This window comes from Schistocerca nitens, chromosome 6 (assembly GCF_023898315.1).
Source record: "Schistocerca nitens isolate TAMUIC-IGC-003100 chromosome 6, iqSchNite1.1, whole genome shotgun sequence".
Lineage (NCBI taxonomy): Eukaryota > Metazoa > Arthropoda > Insecta > Orthoptera > Acrididae > Schistocerca > Schistocerca nitens.
In genome coordinates this window covers 553,900,739-553,927,636 of record NC_064619.1, presented here as the reverse complement: position 1 = coordinate 553,927,636, position 26,898 = coordinate 553,900,739, and the positions used below count along the sequence as shown (strand labels likewise).

Here is a 26,898-nt window from a genome sequence, read left to right as displayed (position 1 = left end):
GCCCGCATTACAGCTAGCCGTAGGGAGCACCCCAACTGAAGTGTTCTGAAGAGTCTCGTCCTGGAGGAAACGTCTTAGTGATCACGACTGGGAAAAAAAATCAAAGTTACTTAGTGTGACTGCAACAGTAAATGTATCTTCTATCCCTCGCGAATCTAGTTCTAATTGCTACGTCGTGCATTAGCAGTAACCTGATTAAATTATTCCTTCGTTTGACGATAGAGTCACTATTTTAAAACGAGAATACAGCTTTACGTGACCTTTGAGTAGATTCGTACCTTACATTGCCATACTGTACGGGCATAAAATGCACAAAATACGATCATGTATTTCAAGCTGTAGTGATAGAAGGTACTGAGAACAGTAACTGAGTAATCTATTTGCTACCCCACGCGGTCTAGGGCGTCTTGTCACGGTCCGCGCGGCTCATCCCGTCGGAGGTTCGAGTCCTCCCCCGGGCATGGATGCGTGTGTTGTCCTTAGCGTAAGTTAGTTTAAGTTAGATTAAGCAGTGTCTAAGCTTAGAGACCGATGACCTCAGTAGTTTGGTCCCATAAGACCTTACCACAAATTTCCCATTCCTCCGAAACACAGTTCAAAGAGTCGACGTTTCTGTCCGCTAAGTGTGAGTACACCTGCCAATCACTTACGCACATTAAAAATAAACATCAGTTATTATAACACTAAAAGCTGTATCAACTATAATGGAAAAGCAACCAGCTTGGGCTCTTAGTAATTCAGTATATGTTCAAAGTATTCTGTACTGTGTGGCAGATAAAATTACGGTATGCAATGCCAAAATGAAAGTAGTACAAACTACCATTGGGTTACTGTTGTTTTTTTAATTTATATTACTTTAAAGGTACATGTACAGTTAAAAGGTGAAGCATTGCATTGAGTAATGTTGAACCGTTGATACAACCATATCCGTAGACCATAATTAGAAGAGTTAATCCAGCGAGACAAGGAAGAAAAAGCATACCACGTGCAGCCGTTCAAAAACCAGTAACTTTGTATTAATTCAATCAACTTTCCATGTGTGAATATGTCTTTCATCAAAACATATAGGTACAGATAGTAAACCATCAATCATAATTGGCAGTAGTTGCTGAGTTTAAATACCATTGATTTTTTCAGTGCATCTCTAAGTAATATTTTCGAACGAATGTGGTTTAAAATAATGTGGGTTAGTGACTACGTATGTGGCAATTAATTTTTGAAAACTTTTTGTTTGCAGAAGGTACTCTAGTGCATCTTGCAATAATTACTAAGTGTTAATCAGTTAGAACAAGGACGCACAAACGTTTTTAAAGTGATTTATTTCATTCTCCAGTAAGAGCAATTTGTTTCATGATAAGAACCGTATCGTATTTCATACCCACTTACACCTAGAAAACCATAAATTACAGAGTATAAATAGATATTGACACGTTACACGAACTCGAAAAGGGAATAAAATGAGCTTATAAGAAATAATAGAAACCTACGTAACACATTTACACATAATTTAGAAGGAATAAGTGGAAATACGTAATAAAGTGCGTTTCTAAAACTTCAGGAAGGTATACACATTGAGAGACAATTGTTTTCCCACATATCACATTCCTGTTCATGTTTAGCTTCAACATTATAGACAATGCAAACAGTTTTGTTCTGTATCTAGAACACAATTTTCTGTGACTCTTCCCTATCTTCACTGAAATCGTTTAAAGATATTTCATCTTATAATACAATCTTGACATTGTAATTTGCTTGTTTTGCTTCCATGTTAATTTAAAGTACTACTTCGTTTCTTTAATATGGCATTTATATAGTCTTCTAGAGTGTCAATTCTCGACTGCATGTTGCTAGCAATAATGTTTCTTTCTCTGAACCCTCTATGTTATCATTTATTCCTTTGCATATGAAAAACCTTAAATTTCTTGATATTTTACGTTTGAGAACCTACGAGAATGCTGGCTAGCACAACTAATTTCAGCTGTTACAGTGAAGGTAACCTTCGAAAATGTAAATCCTAGTAAAATCTTTTGGAGTTTCCCACGATATCAGATGGTCAAGCATCCGAAAGTTCATAGGTATCTAAGCACTTGACAGAACATAAAACTGGAGAAAATTGTGTTAGTTTATTTCGCTGACAGGCCGTAAATTCATATAATGTGGGTGCTCTTTGGTCGGTGAACAGCAAGTTTAAAAGTAATATCAAACCAGAAAAGATAACAAAATAAAGTTTAACTGTTGTTTACCGAAGAAGAATACTACGTTAGAGTGTAGGCAATGTTAATACTAATAAAAGTCAATGATAACAGATTGACGTTACGACAACTGCTCGTGCAGCACAGTTAATTAGACGCCAGCAGTTGCTGTGATCCAAGAGCGGAGCGTTCCGACGTTGGTGTAGACGCCACCGTCGGTCTCGCAGTACTCCCTGCCCCATGAGACAATGCCGACTTGCGTGGTGCCACTAACCAGCGGACCACCGGAGTCACCGTAGCAGGTGCTCCTGCCAAACTCGCCGGCGCAGATCATGCGGTCTGTGACGCCGAACCTGAACACGCATCTGACGCGCCCTATGACGCTGATGTCGAACTTCATCAGTGAGGAGGCCAATGGGCCTTCGGTGGCTGTGTTGCCCCAGCCGGTATTGGTGACTGCGATGCCAGCTGGTGGGTCGTAGCCTTCTACAGGGAGACCAACGATCTCTGCGTTGTTGACGATCGGGAAAGACCCATCCACCTGAGGTAGAGACACGAATTAATTTAACTACAGATATTATACGTGAGATAGAGCTGAATGTTCTTGGCAGGGTAGCACCAACGTCATATTGACACCTAAAGAAAGGAAAAAAGTAGGATGAGGACTGTGAGATGGGGGGAAGGGGGATCTAGTAGCATCATACTCTTCAACAGCGAAGATATCACACGCTAAATATCTATATGCCAATGGCCAATGTTCTGTGTAATACAAGGATTAATAAAGTTTTGTTTGACAGCACTCCTCACGTAGTCACTGTAAAAACTTTTATTCACATGCTCTGTGAATGCAGCCACGTTTAGTTTGAACAAACCCATCGCCGCTTGAGATGCGATGTTCAGTTTATCTGGTAAAATATAAGTATTACGTCTTTTTTTTAAAAAGTTCTGTATGTGGTCTCGTTCGTACAAGATGACATGTCTCCTGTGGCGTCCTTCAAAACCAAATCCTCTCGCAATGAGATGAAGTTCTATAAGCACATAGTTGTCCAGTTTTCGAAAATTCCGTAATCCTTATTATTGTTTTCATTGCTGTTACTGTGCTCTTTAGTCAGAACAGTGGTTTGATGCAACTCTTCACACGAGTCTATGCTTTGCAAGCCTCTCCATCTGAAGCGTTGCCACCTACAAGAATACACAATAATCTACAAACTGCATTCATACCTAGATCTCCCTCTACAATCATAATTCCCCCCACCCGACGCTTTCCATCATTATCAAACTGATTATTCCTTGGATGAAAAGTTCTCTATTAACTTGTCATGTTAAATTCGGAGAAAAACCCAAGCTTTCGGTAACTACCTTCATCACCGTCGTCGAGAGCTCTATCCAGCGTTCCTAGCAGTGCACATCCTTCGCATTTGGACGGTGGGCTATGAGAAGCCTCATCGTGCGGGTTTTATTTAACTGTGGAAAAATGCTCCTATCGGATCACAAAACGTGTGAATATGTTCCCGTGTGTTTAAAATGAAAGACCCTGATCGAAAAGTGGAGTGCCACCTGCCTTATTCTACCTTCCTCAGCACCTATGAAAATTTTCAACAAAATTTCGACATGCGAAGATGTTGGCACATTTTTTACAAGTAATTCACTTCAGACTCCCACAAGCTCCTCTAACTGTAGCTCATCCACACCCACTAGTCCATCACTGTAAGTCGCTAGTACCCGTCCACTCACTCACTTTTCCAGTCCCACACCTTGTCATTATCCCTTCTTCCCTCTCTTTTATTGTCCTCTATGTCATATTCAGAGTCCACTTCGATCTGTCCCATTACTATCTTCTCACTCTTGCTCTCTATTCCTATTATTATCTCATTCTTTCGTTTGTCATATGCTCTGTCTCTCACTATCAGGGCTCTCACCAACTTCCACTTTCTCTTTATTCCTCCCCCCCCCCACCCCCCCTGCCCCAATAGCACTGCCACCTTCACTCTTTTCCTAGGACTATCCTATTACTACCAACTACATTCCACTGTCACTGGGTCCCTTTCTTCCTCTCACACAGCCATTGTCTCATTCGCTCTTTGCACAATGCAGCCATAGCATACTATCTTCTCGTATTTATAATTTTCCGTCTCTTTGCCACTGCCACGTTCTTCTTCTCTCTCGGCATCTAATAGAGCGAATATGTACACAAGCCTAATATTTTTGGAATTTTTTAAAGGTAACGAAGAAGGCAGGATAAGGCAGGTGGTACTTTTCAATACGTGTTTTTAAAATTAGCATTTTTTGTGCTCCGATAGCAGCATTTTTCCTCTGGTTCCCTTCTTTTTCATCTGCAGCAGGGTCTGTAACTCATATGAAAAGAAATGAATGAGTAAAATTTTGATACTTTACTAATGTGAAATTGAAATAACGCAAAACAAATTTTACACCTTAGATCAGATTTTCCGTGCAAAAATGTTTACACGTGCTTCAGTACTCCAATACGTGGTTCCCAGATAACAACGGAGACACTGCAGCATATTTCTCCGTGCTACGTCGCTTATAAACTACGATTTCATCTCAGACCGCAATTTAAGAGCGTCTTTTAAGCCTACGAGTACATTTGAACCTCTGTTTCTAGGAAACATATAAAGACGTGAAGAAAATTTTGAAGGTAGTTGGAGGCCCGTATCTTTGTAATACATCGTAAAAATATACATTCATTTGCTGTGCATAGCCGTCTTGGAATCCGAGGCTGAGTCTCGGTACCCAAAAAACAAGGTTTTGAGGTGTTTCCGACAACGCATAAGGATTTCAGAAAACGGGGACATTGGTCTTCTAGATAATTGCCTAGAGATTATACCGTTAAATCTGAGCAATTTGCTGCAATTGCTTTTTTATTTACATTACTTCTTACACAAGAGTTTTCTTGTATAGGTAGGGTAACTTCGAACCTCCGTATTTTGGCAACGTATAAAAACATCAATACAATTTTCTAGTTCGTAGAAGATCGGTATCTTGTGAATATATCGTAAAAATTTCAGCCGTTTGATGTGATTACCCGTCTCGGAATACTCCGCTGCATTGTGGTCCGGTGATAACGGCATATATATGGAAAAAAACTGTTTTATGGAGCTTTTCGAGGAACCGACCATGAACTAATGATGTTAGCATACGTCCGCTCAAGACCACCGTAGACCACTTCAAATCAGATACAATAAACCGATTTCTTCCATTTTACTAAGCAGGAGGAAGTGTGTAATATTCAAACTTTGACCGTAGAGTGTAGGATAATTACACTGAGACGATGATTCTGTTGGATATACAAATGTTTCCTCACCCGAGGGCTACACGAAACACCTTACCCTCTTTATATCATCAATAGTACTCGAGGTACAAGAACCGGAAAATCCCGTTTTTATTCGCGTCGTTTTGGAACATATTGGGTAAGCATGCTGTGCATTGTGAAGTGAGTAATCCATGTATCTATTGAACTCTATGTCACACAGTGTAATACTCACTGCTTCTCCGGACACAGTGTCCCAAAAGTGCGAAAAGTGGGTAAGAATACTCGTGCGATCAACAATAATCTTATGTTTAATTAATAGGCTGTCGTCAGCAGGCACTAATTTTTCTAAATCTCTGTACTTCAGGTGAAGCTGATGTTCCATACAGCGACATCAACAGTCCGTATCGACTGACTCACGTAACTGCTTCAACACTCACAAGGAATGTTATAAATCTCTGGCAATCTCAGGCCGAAATTATCTTTAACAGTTCTTAATAGTTCCTTAATTTTTCTGAGATGCAAAAAATCAGTTTGATTCTTTACCTGTTCAGGTCTCTATCTGCATTAGTTGCACCGCAGAATGCGAGACGCTTTATGTGTTGGTGCTCCCGCCTTGTTGTAAGGCCTGGCGTCTTAGTATTCTTGACAGTTTTACCAACTGTCAAATATTTCAATACTCATTCCTTTTTAACACCGCCTTGAGATCATTCGTCTCGTAGCCATGTCTGAAATAGTCCTAGCTCTGTGAAGTAGGGTGTTCAGCATAGCTGGATACTAAAAGATACGTCGGAGGAGATACAGGTCTTTCGATACACAAAGTGGCCGGGTCGTTTACCTACTTTCCTTCGCACCAGCACATCAAGGAAAGTCGACTTTCCACCCTTCTCCACTACCGCCGTAATTCATATTTTCGGATGCCTGTTTTCCCTATTTTCAATGAAGTACTGCAGTGCCACATTAATAACGTAACGTCAATGTACTTGAAAAAGAAGTATGGATGGAGGAGGCATTAAGCAAGGCCTGTTCTTCAAAATTTTCCATGGAAAAGTTAGCTATTGCTGGTAACAGAGGCGAAGCGATGGCTGTTCCACCAGTCACTTCACTTTTACTTTCCACTCCACAAGTAATACGTGACTGTCACAGTGTTAGAATGTTTTCTGTCAACGGCGAAATAACTACAGCCAAGCCGCGACATAAATTTCCTTCACGTGAGTTTAGATTCAGGACCTTCTCAATTGGTTTTAGTTGTGCCTATCTTAGCCTAGCATTCTTCTGTTGCTCTGCTTTTCTTGTCTGAAATAGTTATCGTCAATGTTTTCCTGCCATACATGGCTACACTCTCTAATGTTCAGAAAAGACTTCTTAATTCGTAAATTTATGTTCGATTTGCTGAATACACGGGTTGTCCTGAGTAAGTATGTATTTTAATTTGATTAATCCGTTTCCTTCATCCCCTTTTCTCTGTTCGTCTGTTCTGCCCCCTCTCTGTCCATATCCTCCTGCCCATCTCTCTGGTCATTTGCTTTATTCCTTCTGCCCATCTCCTCCTCCCCCTCTCTCTGTCCATTTCCTTCCCCATCCCTCAGCGCATCTCCTCCATCACTCACTCCCTCACCCTCAACCCTTTCTTTGTCAATCTCCTCCTCCCCATATCTCCACCCATCTCCTCCTCTCCCCTCCCTTAGTAGCTCTTTACTCTCTGCCATCACTATCCCTTCCTCAGTACACGTTCAAAAAAATGGTTCAAATGGCTCTGAGCACTATGGGACTTAACATCTATGGTCATCAGTCCCCTAGAACTTAGAACTACTTAAACCTAACTAACCTAAGGACAGCACACAACACCCAGCCATCACGAGGCAGAGAAAATCCCTGACCCCGCCGGGAATCGAACCCGGGAACCCGGGCGTGGGAAGCGAGAACGCTACCGCACGACCACGAGATGCGGGCGTACATGTTCTCCTCATCCATATCTGTCTGTCCATTCCCTATTCTTTCCATTTCCTATCTCCTCGTTCTCCCTCTCTGTCTCCATGCCGTGACCCTCAAGCCAGTAGGTTTTTGTCCCCACAGTACAATTATGTAATAGATGGATTCCAATCTCTGTCTCACTCTACAGTTCTTGCCCACTACAATTCCCTCTAGTACCATGGAAGACATTCCGTCATGTCTCAACAAACGTCCTAGCATCCTGTCCCTTCTCCTTACCAATGTTTACCACATATTTCTTTCCTCTCCGATTCTGTGTAGAACCTCCTCATTCCTTACCTCATCAGTCCACCTTATTTTCAACATTCGTCTGTAACACCACATCTCAAATTCTTCGATTCTCTTCTGTTCCGGTTTTCCCACAGTACATGTTTCAATACCATATAATGCCACACTCCAGCCGTACATTCTCAGAAATTTCTTCCTCAAATTAAAGCCAATATTTGATATTAGTAGACTTCTGTCGGCCAGAAATGCCTTTTTTGCCATAGCGAGTCTGCTTTTGATATCCTCCTTGATCCGTCTGTCATTGGTTATTTTACTGCCTAGGTGGCTCAATTCCTTAACTTAATCTACTTCGTGACCTACAGTCCGGATGTTAAGATTCTTGTTGTTCTCATTTCTACTACATCTCATTACCTTCATCATTCTTCAATTTACTCTCAATCCATACTGTGTACGCTGTTCATTCCGCTTAGCAGATCATGTAATTCTTCTTCACTTTTTACTCAGGATAGCAATGTCATCAGCGAATCGTATCATTGATATCCTTTCACCTTGAATTTTAATTCTACTCCTGAACCTTTCTTTTATTTCCATCATTGCTTCCTGGATGTACAGACTCGACAGCAGGGGCGAAAGGTTACATCCTTGTCTCACACCCTTTTAAATACGCTCACGTTGTTCTTGGTCTTCCACTCTTAATGTTCCCTATTGGCTGTTGTACATATTGTATTTGACCCGTCTGTCCCTATAGCTTACCCCTACCTTTTTCAGAATCTCCAACACATTGTACCATTTTACATTGTCGAACGCTTTTTCCAGGTCGACAGATCCTATGAACGTCTCTTGATTTTTCTTTAGTCTTGCTTCCATTATTACCCGCAACACCACAATTGCGTCTCTCGTGCTTTTACATTTCCTACGGCCAAACTGATCGTCATCTAGCGCATCATCAATTTTCTTTTCCATTCTTCTGTATATTATTCTTGTAAGCTACTTGAATACATACGCTGTTAAGCTGATTGTTCGATAATTCTCACACTCGTCAACTCTTGCAGTCTTCCGAATTGTGTGGATAATGCTTTTCCGAAAGTCAGGTGGTATGTCGCCAGACTCATACATTCTACTCACCAACGTGAATAGCTGTTTTGTAGCCACTTCACCCAACGATTTTAGAAATTCTGATGGAATTTTATATTTTCCTTCTGCCTTATTTTACGTTAAGTCCTCCAAAGAACTTTTAAATTCTGATTCTAATACTGGGTCCCCTATCTCTTCTAAATCGACTTCTGTTTCTTCTTGTATCACATCAGAGAAATCTTCCCACTCACAGTGGCTTTCAGTGTATTCTTTCCACCTATCCACTTTCTTCTCTGCATTTAATATTGGAATTCTCGTTTCACTCTTAATGTTACCACCCTTGCTTTTAATGTGACCGAAGGTTGTTTTGACTTTCCTGTATGCTGACTCCGTCCTTTCGACAGTCAGTTCTTTTTCGATGTCTTCACGTGTTTCCTGCAGCCATTTCGTCTTAGCCTCCCTGCACTTCCTATTTATTTCATTCCTCAAAGACTTGTATTTCTGTATTCCTGAGTTTCCCGGAACTTTTTAGTACTTTCTCCTTTCATCAATCAACTGATATAATTCTTCTGTTACCCATGCTTTCTTCGCAGTTACCTTCTTTGTACCTATGTTTTTCTTCCCAACTTCTGTGATAGCCCTTTTCAGAGATGTCCATTCCTCTTCAATTGTACTGCCTACTGAGCTATTCCTTATTGCTGTATCTATAGCGTTAGAGAACTTCAAGCGTATCTAGTCATTCCTTAGTACTTTCGTATCTCATTTCTTTGCGTATTGGTTATTCCTGACTAATGTCTTAAACTTCAACCTACACTTCATCACTACTATATTGTGATCTGAGTTTATATCTCTCGATGCAATGTAACTGAAACCTTCCAAAATCACCCGGCCTTTTCCAAGTATACCTCCTCCTCTTGTGATTCTTGAACAGGGTATTCGCTATTACTAGCTCAAACTTGTTGTTGTTGTTGTTGTTGTTGTGGTCTTCAGTCCTGAGACTGGTTTGATGCAGCTCTCCATGCTACTCTATCCTGTGCAAGCTTCTTCATCTCCCAGTACCTACTGCAACCTACATCCTTCTGAATCTGCTTAGTGTATTCATCTCTTGGTCTCCCCCTACGATTTTTACCCTCCACGCTGCCCTCCAATACTAAATTGGTGATCCCTTGATGCCTCAGAACATGTCCTACCAACCGATCCCTTCTTCTGGTCAAGTTGTGCCACAAACTCCTCTTCTCCCCAATCCTATTCAGTACCTCCTCATTAGTTATGTGATATACCCATCTAATCTTGAGCATTCTTCTGTAGCACCACATTTCGAAAGCTTCTATTCTCTTCTTGTCCAAACTATTTACCGTCCATGTTTCACTTCCATACATGGCTACACTCCATACAAATACTTTCAGAAATGACTTCCTGACACTTAAATCTATACTCGATGTTAACAAATTTCTCTTCTTCAGAAACGCTTTCCTTGCCATTGCCAGTCTACATTTTATATCCTCTCTACTTCGACCATCATCAGTAATTTTGCTCCCCAAATAGCAAAACTCCTTTACTACTTTAAGTGTCTCATTTCCTAATCTAATACGCTCAACATCACCCGACTTAATTCGACTACATTCCATTATCCTCGTTTTGCTTTTGTTGATGTTCATCTTATATCCTCCCTTCAAGACACCATCCATTCCGTTCAACTGCTCTTCCAAGTCCTTTGCTGTCTCTGACAGAATTACAATGTCGTCGGCGAACCTCAAAGTTTTTATTTCTTCTCCATGGATTTTAATACCTACTCCAAATTTTTCTTTTGTTTCCTTTACTGCTTGCTCAATATACAGATTGAATAACATCGGGGAGAGGCTACAACCCTGTCTTACTCCCTTCCCAACCGCTGCTTCCCTTTCATGTCCCTCAACTCTTATAACTGCCATCTGGTTTCTGTACAAATTGTAAATAGCGTTTCGCTCCCTGTATTTTACCCCTGCCACCTTTAGAATTTGAAAGAGAGTATTCCAGTCAACATTGTCAAAAGCTTTCTCTAAGTCTACAAATGCTAGATACGTAGGTTTGCCTTTCCTTAATCTTTCTTCTAAGATAAGTCGTAAGGTCAGTATTGCCTCACGTGTTCCAGTATTTCTACGGAATCCAAACTGATCATCCCCGAGGCCGGCTTCTACTAGTTTTTCCATTCGTCTGTAAAGAATTCGTGTTAGTATTTTGCAGCTGTGGCTTATTAAACTGATTGTCCGGTAATTTTCACATCTGTCAACACCTGCTTTCTTTGGGATTGGAATTATTATATTCTTCTTGAAGTCTGAGGGTATTTCACCTGTTTCATACATCTTGCTCACCAGATGGTAGAGTTTTGTCAGGACTGGCTCTCCCAAGGCCGTCAGTAGTTCCAATGGAATGTTGTCTACTCCGGGGGCCTTGTTTCGACTCAGGTCTTTCAGTGCTCTGTCGAACTCTTCACGCAGTATCGTATCTCCCATTTCATCTTCATCTACATCCTCTTCCATTTCCATAATATTGTCCTCAAGTACATCGCCCTTGTATAGACCCTCTATATACTCCTTCCACCTTTCTGCCTTCCCTTCTTTGCTTAGAACTGGGTTGCCATCTGAGCTCTTGATATTCATACAAGTGGTTCTCTTCTCTCCAAAGGTCTCTTTAATTTTCCTGTAGGCAGTATCTATCTTACCCCTAGTGAGACAAGCCTCTACATCCTTACATTTGTCCTCTAGCCATCCCTGCTTAGCCATTTTGCACTTCCTGTCGATCTCATTTTTGAGACGTTTGTATTCCTTTTTGCCTGCTTCATTTACTGCATTTTTATATTTTCTCCTTTCATCAATTAAATTCAATATTTCTTCTGTTACCCAAGGATTTCTACTAGCCCTCGTCTTTTTACCTATTTGATCCTCTGCTGCTTTCACTACTTCATCCCTCAAAGCTACCCATTCCTCTTCTACTGTATATCTTTCCCCCATTCCTGTCAATTGTTCCCTTATGCTCTCCCTGAAACTCTCTACAACCTCTGGTTCTTTCAGTTTATCCAGGTCCCATCTCCTTAAATTCCCACCTTTTTGCAGTTTCTTCAGTTTTAATCTACAGGTCATAACCAATAGATTGTGGTCAGAGTCCACATCTGCCCCTGGAAATGTCTTACAATTTAAAACCTGGTTCCTAAATCTCTGTCTTACAATTATATAATCTATCTGATACCTTTTAGTATCTCCAGGGTTCTTCCATGTATACAACCTTCTATCATGATTCTTAAACCAAGTGTTAGCTGTGATTAAGTTGTGCTCTGTGCAAAATTCTACCAGGCGGCTTCCTCTTTCATTTCTTAGCCCCAATCCATATTCACCTACTACGTTTCCTTCTCTCCCTTTTCCTACACTCGAATTCCAGTCACCCATGACTATTAAATTTTCGTCTCCCTTCACTATCTGAATAATTTCTTTTATTTCATCGTACATTTCTTCAATTTCTTCGTCATCTGCAGAGCTAGTTGGCATATAAACTTGTACTACTGTAGTAGGTGTGGGCTTCGTATCTATCTTGGCCACAATAATGCGTTCACTATGCTGTTTGTAGTAGCTTACCCGCATTCCTATTTTCCTATTCATTATTAAACCTACTCCTGCATTACCCCTATTTGACTTTGTGTTGATAACCCTGTAGTCACCTGACCAGAAGTCTTGTTCCTCCTGCCACCGAACTTCACTAATTCCCACTATATCTAACTTTAACCTATCCATTTCCCTTTTTAAATTTTCTAACCTACCTGCCCGATTAAGGGATCTGACATTCCACGCTCCGATCCATAGAACGCCAGTTTTCTTTCTCCTGATAACGACATCCTCTTGAGTAGTCCCCGCCCGGAGATCCGAATGGGGGACTATTTTACCTCCGGAATATTTTACCCAAGAGGACGCCATCATCATTTAATCATACAGTAAAGCTGCATGCCCTCGGGAAAAATTACGGCCGTAGTTTCCCCTTGCTTTCAGCCGTTCGCAGTACCAGCACAGCAAGGCCGTTTTGGTTATTGTTACAAGGCCAGATCAGTCAATCATCCAGACTGTTGCCCTTGCAACTACTGAAAAGGCTGCTGCCCCTCTTCAGGAACCACACGTTTGTCTGGCCTCTCAACAGATACCCCTCCGTTGTGGTTGTACCTACGGTACGGCTATCTGTATCGCTGAGGCACGCAAGCCTCCCCACCAACGGCAAGGTCCATGGTTCATTGTTACAGAATTAAATTAGTCTTTCTCAACTCTCATCCCTTGTACCAAGCCCGTATGCTCCTGTAACCTTTTTTTTCTACTCCTTCCCCTACAATTGTATTCCAATCCCCCATGGCTATTAGGTTTCCATACCCCTTTAAATACTGTATTACCCTTTCAATATTCTCATATACTTTCTCTATCTCTTCATCTGTAACTTGCGACGTCGGTATTTATACCTGAACTATCGTTGTCGGTTTTGGTTTGCTGTCAATTCTTATAAGAACGACCTTAAACGTTCACATAAACACACTTTCTGCCCTACCTTCCCATTCATAACTAATCCTACTCCAGAAATAACATTTTCTGCTACTGTTGATATTCTCATATAATCATCTGACCAGAAATCCTTGTCTTCTTTCCACTTTACTGATTTTCTTTTTCAAATTTTCTGGTTTCCCTAACACGTTCAAGCTTCCGACATTCCACGCCGCGACTTGTAGAACGTTATCCTTCGATTATCCAATCTTTCTCTCATGGTAACGTCCCCCTTGGCAGTCGCCTCCCGGAGATCAGAATGGAGGACTATTCCGGAATCTTGCCAATGGAGAGATCATCATGACCCTTCTTCATTTACAGGCCACATTTTCTGTGGATGCACTTAACGTCTCTTTAATTCAGTGGTTTCAATGGCCTTCTGCATCCTCATGCCGTTGGTCATTGCTGATTCTTCCGCCTTTAGTGCCAGTTTCCCACCCCTGTACAAGAGAGTGCCCTTAAACTCAGTCCCTTCCCCCTCCCTCTTTGACAAGGCCGTTGGCAGAGTGAGGGTGACTTCTTATGTCGGAAGTCTTTGGCTGCCATTGCTGATTTTAAATCAAAATACAAGCAGTGGCAGGATTCGAACCCGGGACTGAATACGTTTTGCTTATAAATCAAAGACGGTACCCCCCCCCCTTTTTTTTAACTTAGTTCGCTTTCGTTCGTTGCATCTGCTCGGGGCAGGCGTTGTAAGACTTCGGTTTGAGGTCGTTGTTGATCGATTAATTCAGTTTTTTTATTAGAGAGGGCAACTAACACTCTAACGGAACACGCTTAAATACCGTGCCGGTGAACCCCTAGACCACTGGTATGAGTGGAAAACAAACAGACAGCCAGGTCCGGATGGAATACCAGTTCGGTGTAACAAAGAATATCTACGTTATGGACTCCTGAATTATCTCGCATTTTTTCGCGAATCTCTCGCCGAGCGTAAAGTCCCTGGCTGCTGTAATAAAGAGCAGCTTAGTCATGTGTATGTTGCTGTTGTGGTCTTCAGTCCAAAGATGCAGCTTTCCATGCTACTGTATCCTGTGCCTGCTTCTTCATCTCCCAGTACCTACTGCAACCTACATCCTTCTGAATATGCTTAGTGTATTCATCTGTTGGTCTCCCTCTACGATTTTTACCCTCCACGCTGCCCTCCAATACTAAATTGGTGATCTCTTGATGCCTCCGAACATGTCCTATGAACCGATCTTTTCTTCTAGTCAAGTTGTGCCACAAATTTCTCTTCTCCCTATTCTATTCAATACCTCCTCATAAGTTACGTGATCTACCTGTTTAACCTTCAGCATTCTTCTGTAGCAACACATTTCGAAAGCTTCTATTCTTTTCTTGTCCAAACTATTTATCGTCCATGTTTCACTCCCATACATGGCTATCATCCATACAAATAGTTTCAGAAACGACTTCCTGACACTTAAATCTATATTCGACGTTAACAAATTTCTCTTCTCCAGAAACGCTTTGCTTGCCATTGCCAGTCGATATTTTATATCCTCTCTACTTCGACCATCATCAGTTATTTTGCTCCCGAAATAGTAAAACTCATCTACTACTTTCAGAGTCCCATTTCCTAATCTAATTCCTCATCATCACCCGACATAATTTGATTACATTCCATTATCCTCGTTTTGCTTTTGTTGATGTTCATCTTATATCCTCCTTTCAAGACACTGTCCATTCTGTTCAAATGGTTTTCCAAGTCCTTTGCTGTCTCTAGGAGAATTACAATGTCATCGGTGAACCTCAAAATTTTTATTTATTCTCCATGAATTTCAAAAACTACTCCGAATTTTTATTTTGTTCCCTTTACTGCTTGCTCAATATACAGATTGAATAACATTTGGGATAGGCTACAACCCTGTCTCACTCCCTTCCCAACCACTGCTTCCCTTCCATGCCCCTCCACTCTCATAACTGCGATGTGGTTTCTGTGCAAATTTTAAATAGCGTTTCGCTCCCTTTATTTTACCCCTGCCACCTTCAGAATTTGCAAGAGAGTATTCCAGTCAACATTTTCAAAAGCTTGCTCTAAGGCTACAAGTGCTAGTGTATAAAAAGGGTAAAAGAACGGACCCGCAAAATTACGGACCAATAGCCATATCATCGGTTTTGCTGTAGGATTCTTAAACATGTTCTGGGTTAAAATATTATGAATTTCCTTGCCACGGGAATGCTTCTGTTTACAAATCAGTACGGTTTTGGAAAGCATCGCACTTGTGAAACACAGCTTGTCTTTTCTTACGTGATAAAGTGCGAATCATGAATGAAGGGCAGCAGGCAGATTCATTATTCATAGATTTCCAAAAAGCGTTTAACACGGTGCTCCACTACAGGCATATCGAATGAGGTGCCACATATGTGAGCGGCTAGACGCCTTCTGGAGTAATAGTACCCACTACGCTGTCCTCGACAGCGAGTGTTCGAGACAAGGGTATCGTCAGAAGGACAGGGTGAGCAGCAATCTGTGGCTATTTTCCAATAATGCTACGGTGTACAGGAAGCTGACGTCGCTGAGTGACTTTGGGGGGGGGGGGGGGGGATGTACAAGATAACTGAGACAAAACTTCTAGTGCGTCGAATTTCAACTAGCTCTAATTGTAGAAAAGTGTAGATTGGTGCAGATGCGCAGGATAGACAAATTCCCCTAATGTTCGAATCCGTCTTTAGTAGTGTGCTGCTAAACACAGTCATATCGCTTAAATTTACAACGTAATGCTGCAAAGCGATATGAATTGGAACGAGCATGTAAGTATGAGTAGGGAAGGAAAACGACCGACTTCGGCTTTTTGGAGAATTTTAGGAAAGTGTGGTTCATCTGTGAAGGAGACTTCATAAAGGACACTAGTGCCATCTATTCTTTAGTACTACTCCTGTGTTTTGAAAAACGATAGGTCGGACTGAATGAAGATACTGAAGCAAACAACACGCTAGTATTACCGAGATTTCGTATACAGTAATAAATTCTGTTAACAGTAGGAACTGGTAACATTAATGTATAAAAAAACAGAAAATTAAAATAAGGATCAATTGAAAAAAATAAAATAAAATAAATTAACTCAAATGCCAAGTGAGGAACTTCCATCTTATACTACTAGATATGTTACTGGCAGTCAACTAACTGCAAGTATACATAATTCTGATCCTGTTGTTGCTGCACAATTCTGCGTTGCCCCACACAGTTATGTGCATGTTTCTGCAATCCTCAAATCCACGCATACCTGTGTTGATGGCGATAGCATTCTTACTTTTCACTTTTCTTTTAATATACAGAGCGTTTCCGTAAGAGCGTGCAAAAATGTAACAGGGCATATAGAATGCTCCACACAACAATTTGAGGTAGGAAACTTGGGGTCGGAGAAGCCATGTTAAGTAGAGATGGAAGAAAACTTGTCTACCGCTATGTCTAGCATTACTGTTTTCCAGCTTATTTACATATAACAAACGTACACGTTTATACGAACTCTATTGTTTATTTACTTGTGTGTGACACTCCAGTGGATACGGAAATGGAGTTGGTTGCCAGAAAGTTTGCAGTCTGTGATGTGATTCGAAACACACCAGGGATATTTGTCAGGGAGCATCAGAATCGTATTCCACGATGTCGAGCTTGTATTGAGGTTCATGGCCATCAGTTTCAGCAGTATAAATGGTACGTTCGTTGTTTCAGTTACGGTATTTGCAGTTAATTGTAACTAATGTAAATAAAGATGTATTGCATTCCTATTTACTCCTTAAGCTGACTTTCTTCGACCCCAGGTCCCTACCTCAAACTGCTCAGTGGAGCGCTCTCTACGTCCTGTACATTTTTGCACTCTCTTACGGAAATACCCTATACATCACTTAATTATATTTATATGTGTCTTTCATTATCTGTGACGCTTCTTGTGACCTGTTGACGTTATTTTGATATTCAGAGCGTCAACTTGATATTATAGACTGAACGTTAAGCAGCTGCCTCTTGGATATTCTATGAGTATTCATATTGACTCTAATAAAAATATCCACGGGTGTACTGCCGGTCTACAGTGTCCAACGGGCACAATATTTCGGCGATCATACATGTCGCCATCATCAGGTGAACTGACGGACTGAGCTCCTGTGAACGTGCCGGCACGGAGATCCGTACACTATGGCTGCTCAGGGGGAACTGGATTCGGTCGCGGCGGCGGCCGATTTAAATACCCTCCGCCCGCGGCGCGCTCACTCCGCCGTCCGCGCCCCGCGCCACGGTCGCGCGGAGGAACAGATTGCGACGGCGTCTGAGATGACGTCGGTGTGATGGCTCTGTCCGCCGTGGTCGTCACAACTATACATTTGCTCGATTTACTCTTGATTGACCCAATCGCTGGTTCCCAAGCCTTGGACTGATGACCTTAGAAGTTAAGTCCCATAGTGCTCAGAGCCAACCAAAGCCTTGCTAAGAATATAGCCACAGCCACGGTTTATGAGGCTTGGGTTGGCTCTGAGCACTATGGGACTAAACTTCTAAGGTCATCAGTCCAAGGCTTGGGAACCAGCGATTGGGTCAATCAAGAGTAAATCGAGCAAATGTATAGTTGTGACGACCACGGCGGACAGAGCCATCACACCGACGTCATCTCAGACGCCGTCGCAATCTGTTCCACCGCGCGACCGTGGCGCGGGGCGCGGACGGCGGAGTGAGCGCGCCGCGGGCGGAGGGTATTTAAATCGGCCGCCGCCGCGACCGAACCCAGTTCCCCCTGAGCAGTCATAGTGTACGGATCTCCGTGCCGGCACGTTCACAGGAGCTCAGTCCGTCAGTTCACCTGATGATGGTGACATGTATGATCGCCGAAATATTGTGCCCGTTGGACACTGTAGACCGGCAGCACACCCGTGGATATTTTGATTATCAAATATACCGGGAGAAACTCAAGAATCACATATTGACTCTAGTCCACAAGTTTAGGTCACATACAATTTCGAGATCGGAGTCAAATTGTCTGCAGTCTCTCTCCACCTTAGAAAGGGGCAACTGAAAAAATCCTTATCAGCGATACGTTCCTCTTTACATACACACATTGATGTATTGTTACATTCCACTCGATGCAAATATTTGGGATACGGACCGTGACGTGTTAATAGGTGCACCGTATCTTGGATAGAGGAATGTCACAAAGATTAATCCCATTTCTGATGCTTGGGAACTTATTGTGAACCCACCTTGCAGTGCTTCTAGTGTCTCAGTCAGGATGCCATTCATATAACTTTTAGAGTCGTAAATGTATTTTTTCTGTTTTTGTGATCTCGTACACATGATCATATTGTCCACCCCGTAACCAACATAGTGCTGCCCTGTAACGTCCAACGATATCCATCGGACGTATCCCGATAATGACCAGTAATCCCTCGACAGGTGTGGTGTGAAAGGCACCGATTAATCCCAGAATTACGCTCCGTTTAATTCGTCGCAATATTGTTATGTAAAGCACTCCGTCTTCAGGCCACAAGTGGCCCATCGGGACCATCCGACCGCCGTATCATCCTCAGTTGAGGATGCGGATGAGAGGGGCGTGTGTCAGCACACCGCTCTCCCCGTCGTTTACGATGGTTTTCTTTGACCGGAGCCGCTACTGTTCGGTCGATTAGCTCCTCAATTGGCATCACGAGGCTGAGTGCACCCCAAAAAATGGCGACAGCGCATGGCGGCTGGATAGTTACCTATCCAAGTGCTGACCACGCCCGACAGCGCTTAATTTCGGTGATCTCACGGGAACCGGTGTATCCACTGCGGCAAGGCCGTTGCCTATTGGTATGTAGCTGCCTTCTCTAAGGCGATGCGCTCAGACGCTGCCAGCGAAGCCCACTATGGCGTTGAAGATAAGTTCGTGATATGACCGCACCACATGCCGCGATAATTTATAATCAGCAGTGCCAGTACGGGTGGTCTTATGTGTAATTTCAGCCGGTTTCTGAGTAACAGTTTTTAAATGTTCTGGAAAGTTCCTTTCCTCGTCTAGAAAAATGCCGAACAGAGCTGTGCTTTAAAGGGATTCCGTCCTAGCCTCAGGGAAAGATTTATGAAAAGACAAAATTTTCCTTCAGAAGTATGTATGTGGTTTTATGAATAGCTGTAGTAAGTTTGTTGCCCTTGCACCAATGATGCATCTGAGCAAGCATATCATTCGTCTTTTTCTCAAGTCCCTCCGTATAGTCTGCCGACACAACTAGTACGATGTCATCTGCGCATGCAACAACAGTTTCAATAGTGTCCGCCCCGTATTTCAGGGCTTCAGTAGTAATATCGAAGAACAATGAAACGCATATGGAACCTTGACGCCAGCCCTTGATTATCTTGCTCTGGCCCGCAAGCCACTTGCTGTTACGGTCACTACAGTAATCTACACAGCTCCTCTTACACAGACATCTGAAGGACCGAGATCTCGGATGCGTGCAAACATCGCAGGCCACTAAAGATTATCAAATGGATCCCTGTCGAATTTTCTACAATCTGAAGAGCTCTGGTAGCACCATAATCTACACATTTCTCTTTTCTGATTTCACATGAATACTGGTTTACACCATACAGCTCCGTGTGCGCGGCCACAGAGCGAGCGCTCTTGAACTTTTGTCAAGACGTATAATAGACAAATAGATTTATAGATTTTCAGTGATTTCAGGACTTTACCCTTCTCCTTGTTAATCGCTGTTACTCTTGCTGTATTCCATACCGTCGGGATCCTACTTATTCGCAAAGCCTCGTTTAGTAATGCTGTGTAATATGGCTTTATCATTGGACCTACCATCCGCGCGACCTCAGGGTAAACGCCATCCGCACCAAGTGCCTTTCCAGTTTTGGGACTGGAAATTGTGATGGCAATTTTTTCTTCAATGAAAGGTATTACCACCATCTGAGTATCGTATTAGTTACCTAGTTTACTTCTAAGTTGTGCCTCTGCACCAGTATCTACGTTAGTGTTAGCATCAGGAAGTTTCTGTGTTTGCAGTAGCAGCGCGGTTCCTGAGTGAAGCGCCTAGAACCGCTCGTCCACAGTGGCCGACTGTATGAATATCAATTTGTGACTAATGTGCATAAATCCTCGTTGGTGTTCGCTTTTTTTTAGTTTATGGTATGGTAACGAGATGACCAAGTTGTACTCTCTAATACAATAGGCACCCTACAACTAGATGCATGAACCTTGTATATCACCGCAAATAAATCTAATTTAACCACATTCTTTTGTAGTAAAAAAAAACATCTCTTAGCAAAATTCATAGTACAGAAGAAAATATTGAAACAGGCACGCAGATGTAAATACCTGAACTGTAACACTTTTTATGATTATGCCTTACGGTAACGGTCCTGTATAGAACTTGGAAAGGTACTTAAACATGTTTGGAACTACGGAGAGAACAATCCAGAACAAATAGTGACGCAGGTAGCGCCTCAGTTCACTACACAACTCTGAAGCGCCAAAGAAGCTCTTATAGAAATGTAAACAGGCAGCATACAGTGCTGCGGTCGGCAACGACTATATAAGACATCAAGTGTCTGGCACAGTTGTTTGGTCGGCTACTGTTGCTGCAGTGGCAGATTATTAAGATTTAAATCAGTTCGAACGTGGTATTATAGTCGGCTCACGAGCGATGGGACACAGCATCTCCGAGGTAGCGTGAAGTGTGGATTTTCCCATACGACCGTTCCACAAGTGTACCGTGAATATCAGGAACGTAAACAAACATCAAACCTGCGACATCGCTGCTGCCGGAAAAAGATCTTGGAAGAACAGGACCAACGACGACTGGAGAGAATCGATAAACTTGACAGAAGTGCAACCCTCCCGCAAATTGCTGCAGATTTGAATCCAAAGAAACATCATGATATGCGCTCTCGGAGCCAAAGACCCACTCGTGTACTCTTGATTACTGCACGACTCAAAGATTTACGCCTCTCCTGAGCCCGTCAATACCGACATTGGACTGTTGATGACTGCATACGTGTTGAGTAGTCGGACGATTCTATCGAACGGATGGACGTGTATGGTTATGGATGCAACATCTGAATCTATGGACCCTGCATATTCATCATGGGACTCTTCAAGCTGTTGGAGTCTCTGTAATGGTTGGAGCGTGTACAGTTGGAGTGACATGGGACTCCGGATACATCTAGATACGACTCTTACAGGTGACACGTACGTAAGCATCCTGCCCGATCACCTGCGTCCGTTCACGTCCAGTGTCAATTCCGTCGGACCTGGGCAATTTGAGAAGGATAATGCGGGACCTCACGTGTCCAGAATTGCTACAGAATGTCTCAAGGAACATTCGTCTGAGTTTAAACTTTTCCGATGGCCACCACACTCCCCAGACTTGAACATTATTGAGTATATCTGGGATTCCTTGCAACGTCCTATTCAGAAGAGGTCTCCACCCCTCGTCCTCTTACGTATTTATGGACAGCCCTCCAGATTTCATGTGTCAGTTCCCTCCACCACTATTTCAGACATTACGCGAGTCCCTGCCACGTCGTACTGCGGCATTTCTGCGTGCTCGTGGGGCCCTACATGATGTTAGGCAGGTGTAACAGTTTCATTGGCTCTTCTGTGTGTAATACTATGACTGTACCCCTACTATTCTACAGAGCCGAAGCAATGATGTTCGAACCACTACAGAGAATTTCAGTAGCATAAATGAGCCTTTGAGATCTTCGTCAGGGTACAAATTATAAGATCATAAGAGGAACGGTGAGATACGAAATGAGCTATATGGTCCGTAAGTAGTTGAAAAGATCCAACAGCACAGAAAACGTAGGAAAGTCATGCAATTTTTTAAGGTCAAAAGCGGATTGCAAGGAAAACCTATGGCTACAGATACACTGGTAGAAGAATACCACTACCACGTAGGCTATTTGTAAATTTGTTTTACGTTCCTATTGGACCAAATTGTTGAGACCATAGGTTCCTCGGCTTACGCACTACTTAATCTAGCTTAAACAACTTACGCTGAAGACCACACACACACGCATGCAAGAGGGAGAACTCGAACCTCCGACGGCGAGAGCTGCGCGCCCTAGACCGCGTGTCTACCCCACACGGCGACGACGGAGGATATGATGCGATGAGCTTTACATTGCTTGACATAGGAACAGGCTTGATAGGCCAGAGATCGGTTAACACAGGAGGGGGCTACACGCGTTGGTGTGGCTGTTTTGCAGTGGACTTGGTGGTTCTTTAGGAGAGACAAGGGAATGTACGAAAATGGTTTCAATCTCAAAGGAAGCAAGGCAAGCACAGGACGAAATCAGACCTAGGTACAATCGGTATTATAGTTGCAAATTATCGTGGATTTCCAGAATGAGATTTTCACTCTGCAGCGGAGTGTGCGCTGATATGAAACTTCCTGGCAGATTAAAACTGTGTGCCCGACCGAGACTCGAACTCGGGACCTTTGCCTTTCGCGGGCAAGCTGTGGGTACCGGGCGTGAGTCGTGCTTCGGTAGCTCAGTTGGTAGAGCACTTGCCCGCGAAAGGCAAAGGTCCCGAGTTCGAGTCTCGGTCGGGCACACAGTTTTAATCTGCCAGGAAGTTTCATATCAGCGCACACTCCGCTGCAGAGTGAAAATCTCATTCTGGAAACATCCCCCAGGCTGTGGCTAAGCCATGTCTCCGCTATATCCTTTCTTTCAGGAGTGCTAGTTCTGCAAGATTCGCAGGAGAACTTCTGTAAAGTTTGGAAGGTAGGAGACGAGATACTGGCAGAAGTAAAGCTGTGGGTACCGGACGTGAGTCGTGCTTCGGTAGCTCAGTTGGTAGAGCACGTGCCCGCGAAAGGCAAAGGTCCCGAGTTCGAGTCTCGGTCGGGCACACAGTTTTAATCTGCCAGGAAGTTTCATATCGTGGATTTGTTGGAAAAGAACCGCAGCTCCAAATTCTAATAAAAAGGAATAAACCTCATTTGCATTTATTGACAGCTGACTAAAACTGGATATAATTTTAGGTGTAGTTTTTATAAAGAACATAAGGGCGCTCAGAAAGGACAGAGTAAAGGCAGTTGGTGGTTGAGCATTTGTTTCTGTGAGAAGTAGTTTATCTAGTCGTGAAATTGAAGTAGACAGTATGAGTAGATGTCATACTCCTCCAAAATTAATAACCAGATATTTTTATCGACCCCCTAGACTCAGAAGACATAGTTCCTAAAAGTTCAAAGAAAACATGAATCTCATATCGTACAGATAATGAACTCTTAGAATTGTAGTATGTGGTAGTTTCAGTCTACTCGCGATATGCTGGTGAAATTACATGTGAAACCACTTTCTAAATCGTTCTACATTTTTTCTCAGAAAGTTATCTCGAGCGTTTACTTCACGGGCTCACTCGAATTGTAAATGATTGCGAACACTTAACATTTTAGCAATAAGTAAACCTGAGCAAAAGCCGAGCATCATAACGAATACAAGGATTGGTGACAAGAAAGCCGTTGTAGAGAGACTGAATGCCTTAACTTCAAAGCCGAGCAAAAATAAATGGAAATATATCTATTTATTGAAGCTGATAAATTTCCACCAACACCTTAAAAACAAACTATGTAGCCGTAGACCAGATTTGGCTTAAATTACAATTAATATAACAGACACCAATATATATATATGCCAACTAATACATAAGAGGCGGAACTGATCGCCGTGGTATACAAAACTGGTCAGAAGACTTTTGCGGGAACAACGGAACGATCATGCCCAGCATCTTCAAAACTGGCGATGTGCAGAAGCTCAGAACTTAGCACGGACTTCAGTGTGGGATAGTTTCCTCTATGAAATCGAGCAAAAAATCAATACGTTTACTGCGCGACAGAAATTTTAATCTTCCGTATGTCCATCATTTTATCTGGAGGCCTCTGGGACTACGGCCGTTTACTATCGTGACAAAAAATGAAAACACCTACAGCCGTCATTATGATTTGATTTTATTTTGTCGCAATGAAGCGTTGAAACTGGTAGCGACAAAATAAAATAAAATCATAAGGACGGCTGTAGGTGTTTTCATTTTTTGTTACGATAGAAATGTTAATGTTGCCATGGCAGTGTCACTAAGACAGGGTTATTATAGACAGTTTTTCAGAATTCCATCACCAAAGAAGACGAAGTAATTATTACACATTTCTTAGCAATCATATACGGAATTCTTATCAATCACATACAATCGCTTTCTGGTCAAAAGATCCGTACCCATAGACTGAAAATTTGCGCAAATGACACTAATACTAGAAGAGGAAGTAGAAGTAATTCACTGAATTACAAATCCAAATAACAGATGTCCATATGCAGTAGGATTTTTTATTCGGACATTATGAAATACCTCGAAGTAAACAATCTACAATTACCCCGAAGAAAACGATCTACTGATACATAGTCAACACAGAATCAGAAAATAACTTTCTTGTGATACACAGCTAGCTCTTGATTCGAAAAAAACGAACGCATGTTATAGTCATGGGAGGGCTATCGGCATGGGATCTCAAAATGAGTTCATATTTCTCGATCTCCAGAATGCTTTTGACACCGTTCCTCACAAGCAGTCTCATAAGAGGTGTCGTCTCTCCTGTGCGGCTGGATTCGTAATCGGCAGCAAGTTCTCATCTTGTACAGTTGACGGAAAGTCATCGAATGAAAGAGAAGTGATATCTGGCGGTCCCCAAAGACACTTTATTCGCCCTCTACTGTTCCTAATCTATATCAACGATTTACAAGACAATTTGGGCAACCTATTAGATTTTTTGTAGATTAAGCCGTCATTTATCGTCTAGTAAAGTCATTAGAAGATCAAATCCAAACGCCAAATAATTTAGACTAGTACCTGTATTATGCGAAAAGAGGCAATTCACTCTAAATAATGAACGTGTGAGATCATCTATATGAGTACTAAAAGAAATCTGTTAAATTTTTGCTACTTTATAAAGCACACAAATGTGAAGGCTGTCAATTGAACTAAATATACAGAGGTTACATATACGAACACCTTAGATTGGAACGATCACATAGATAAGGATATGGAGAAGGTGAAGACGGCATTTTAATTGCAGAACACTATGAAGATGGAACAGGTGTATGAAAGAGACTGCCTACACTACACTGTTCGTCTTGTTATGGAGTAATGTTGTGCGGTATGGCAACCTTACCAGATAGGATTGACGGAGGACATCGAAAGGGCAGCTTGATTTGAATTACTGCTCAACTGGGAGACAGTGTCATGAATATGACACGTGAAACGGGCAATTATTACTACGTATTAATATAAAAGCGATTTTCGTTGCGGCGAAATTTTCTCACAAATTTCAATCGTCAACTTTCTCCTCCGAAGGGGAATATATTTTGTTGACGCTCACATACACAAGGAGAAATGATTATTGTAATAACAGAGAAGTCAGAGGTCGCACCGGAAGGTGTAAGTGTTAAATTTTTCCTCGAACAATTCGAGAGTTTAATACTAGAGAAAGTGTCTGAAGGTTGTTCGATGAACATTAAGTGAGGTACTTAAGTGTTAATTGGCGAGTACTCATGCAGATGTAGATGTAGAATAGGCAAAGATGCATAACACGGAAATGAATAGGAGTATGACGATGATATTTCTGAAGGAGAGATTTACTGGTGAGTGAAAAGTTCACAAAGTATTTATTTGGGGAATTCCCGTTCTACAGACACACCAGGTTGTAACTATTTTTGAAAAAATTGCTGCAGACAGCGATCAAAGTATATTATTTGGAATTAACTATAAAACAGTGTAGACAGCAAAAGCAGGAAATAAGAAGGTAGCGTTTCGAGTATCACATGATCATCTTAAGGCCTTAGAGACAGGTTGATGAGCAATGGCTGCACATGGATCAGTAACGCAAAATGACTATAATCACTTGCTCTAATTGATTATCTGTTGTTTATTATAGTCATTCAACAATTCACCTTCCATGTACATCGGTTGTCCATAAATACAGTTTTGAAGGTCTGAAAGTGACCATGTGATGATCGAAACCCGTCATCGCGTAATAAATGTGTCTTCGCGATCTAGTCTGTTTTACAACTAATTTCATACATTTTTAAGGAATTTATTCTCAGTTGGGCTGCGACCATGAAAGTAGTCGTAATGAACGAAAGTTAGATGGATAAGAGAACAACAAAATTAAATAGGGAGCATGTGTTGAAGAGTACGTTTTGTGTTCATCTATACGTGAGTGGCCTCTTAAAGACCTGTAGTCCGTGTAAACCCACCTGTATTACGGCAATATCGCAGTCGACTGTTTCCAGGGAGAACCGTTCGTGCAGCGCACCGTACGAAGCCGCGAGCGCGACACCGCCGCTATCACGGATAGACGTCGCCGCTCTTACGGTCACCACGGCGATATTCAGGTCATACAGACAGTGGGCGGCGGTCAGCACCCAGTTGCTGCTGATGATAGACGCTCCGCAGAAGTGCGAGCCCGCGTTTTGGAAGGAGACCATCCATGGGTAATCGGCGATGTCGGCGGGGGTCCCCCCAATTATTCGGCCGCCGCCTCCGGTCCGAAATCTGACCACGCTAGGCGCGGTCACTCCACAGGACGGCAGCGACAGAACCAAGACGATAACTCGCAACAT

The 26,898-nt window shown here is 42.3% G+C and overlaps 1 protein-coding gene across 1 annotated transcript; it reads right to left on the bottom strand.

Annotated features, from left to right (window-relative positions):
• Nucleotides 1-2,343: 2,343 nt before the first annotated feature.
• LOC126263453 (trypsin alpha-4-like) lies at nucleotides 2,344-26,898 on the bottom strand. Its single transcript, XM_049960546.1, has 2 exons — nucleotides 26,533-26,898; nucleotides 2,344-2,733 (listed from the first exon to the last, which is right to left on the bottom strand). The coding sequence occupies exons 1-2, from the start codon at nucleotides 26,896-26,898 to the stop codon at nucleotides 2,344-2,346; spliced, it is 756 nt and encodes a 251-aa protein (XP_049816503.1).

Bases quoted from the DNA above. Each gene is read 5' to 3' on its own strand.
- LOC126263453 (XM_049960546.1), bottom strand. From the start codon at position 26,898: ATGTTGCGAGTTATCGTCTTGGTTCTGTCGCTGCCGTCCTGTGGAGTG. The intron at 2,734-26,532 runs GTGGGTTTACAC...TCTCTACCTCAG, and splicing joins GCGATATTGCCGTAATACAG to GTGGATGGGTCTTTCCCGAT.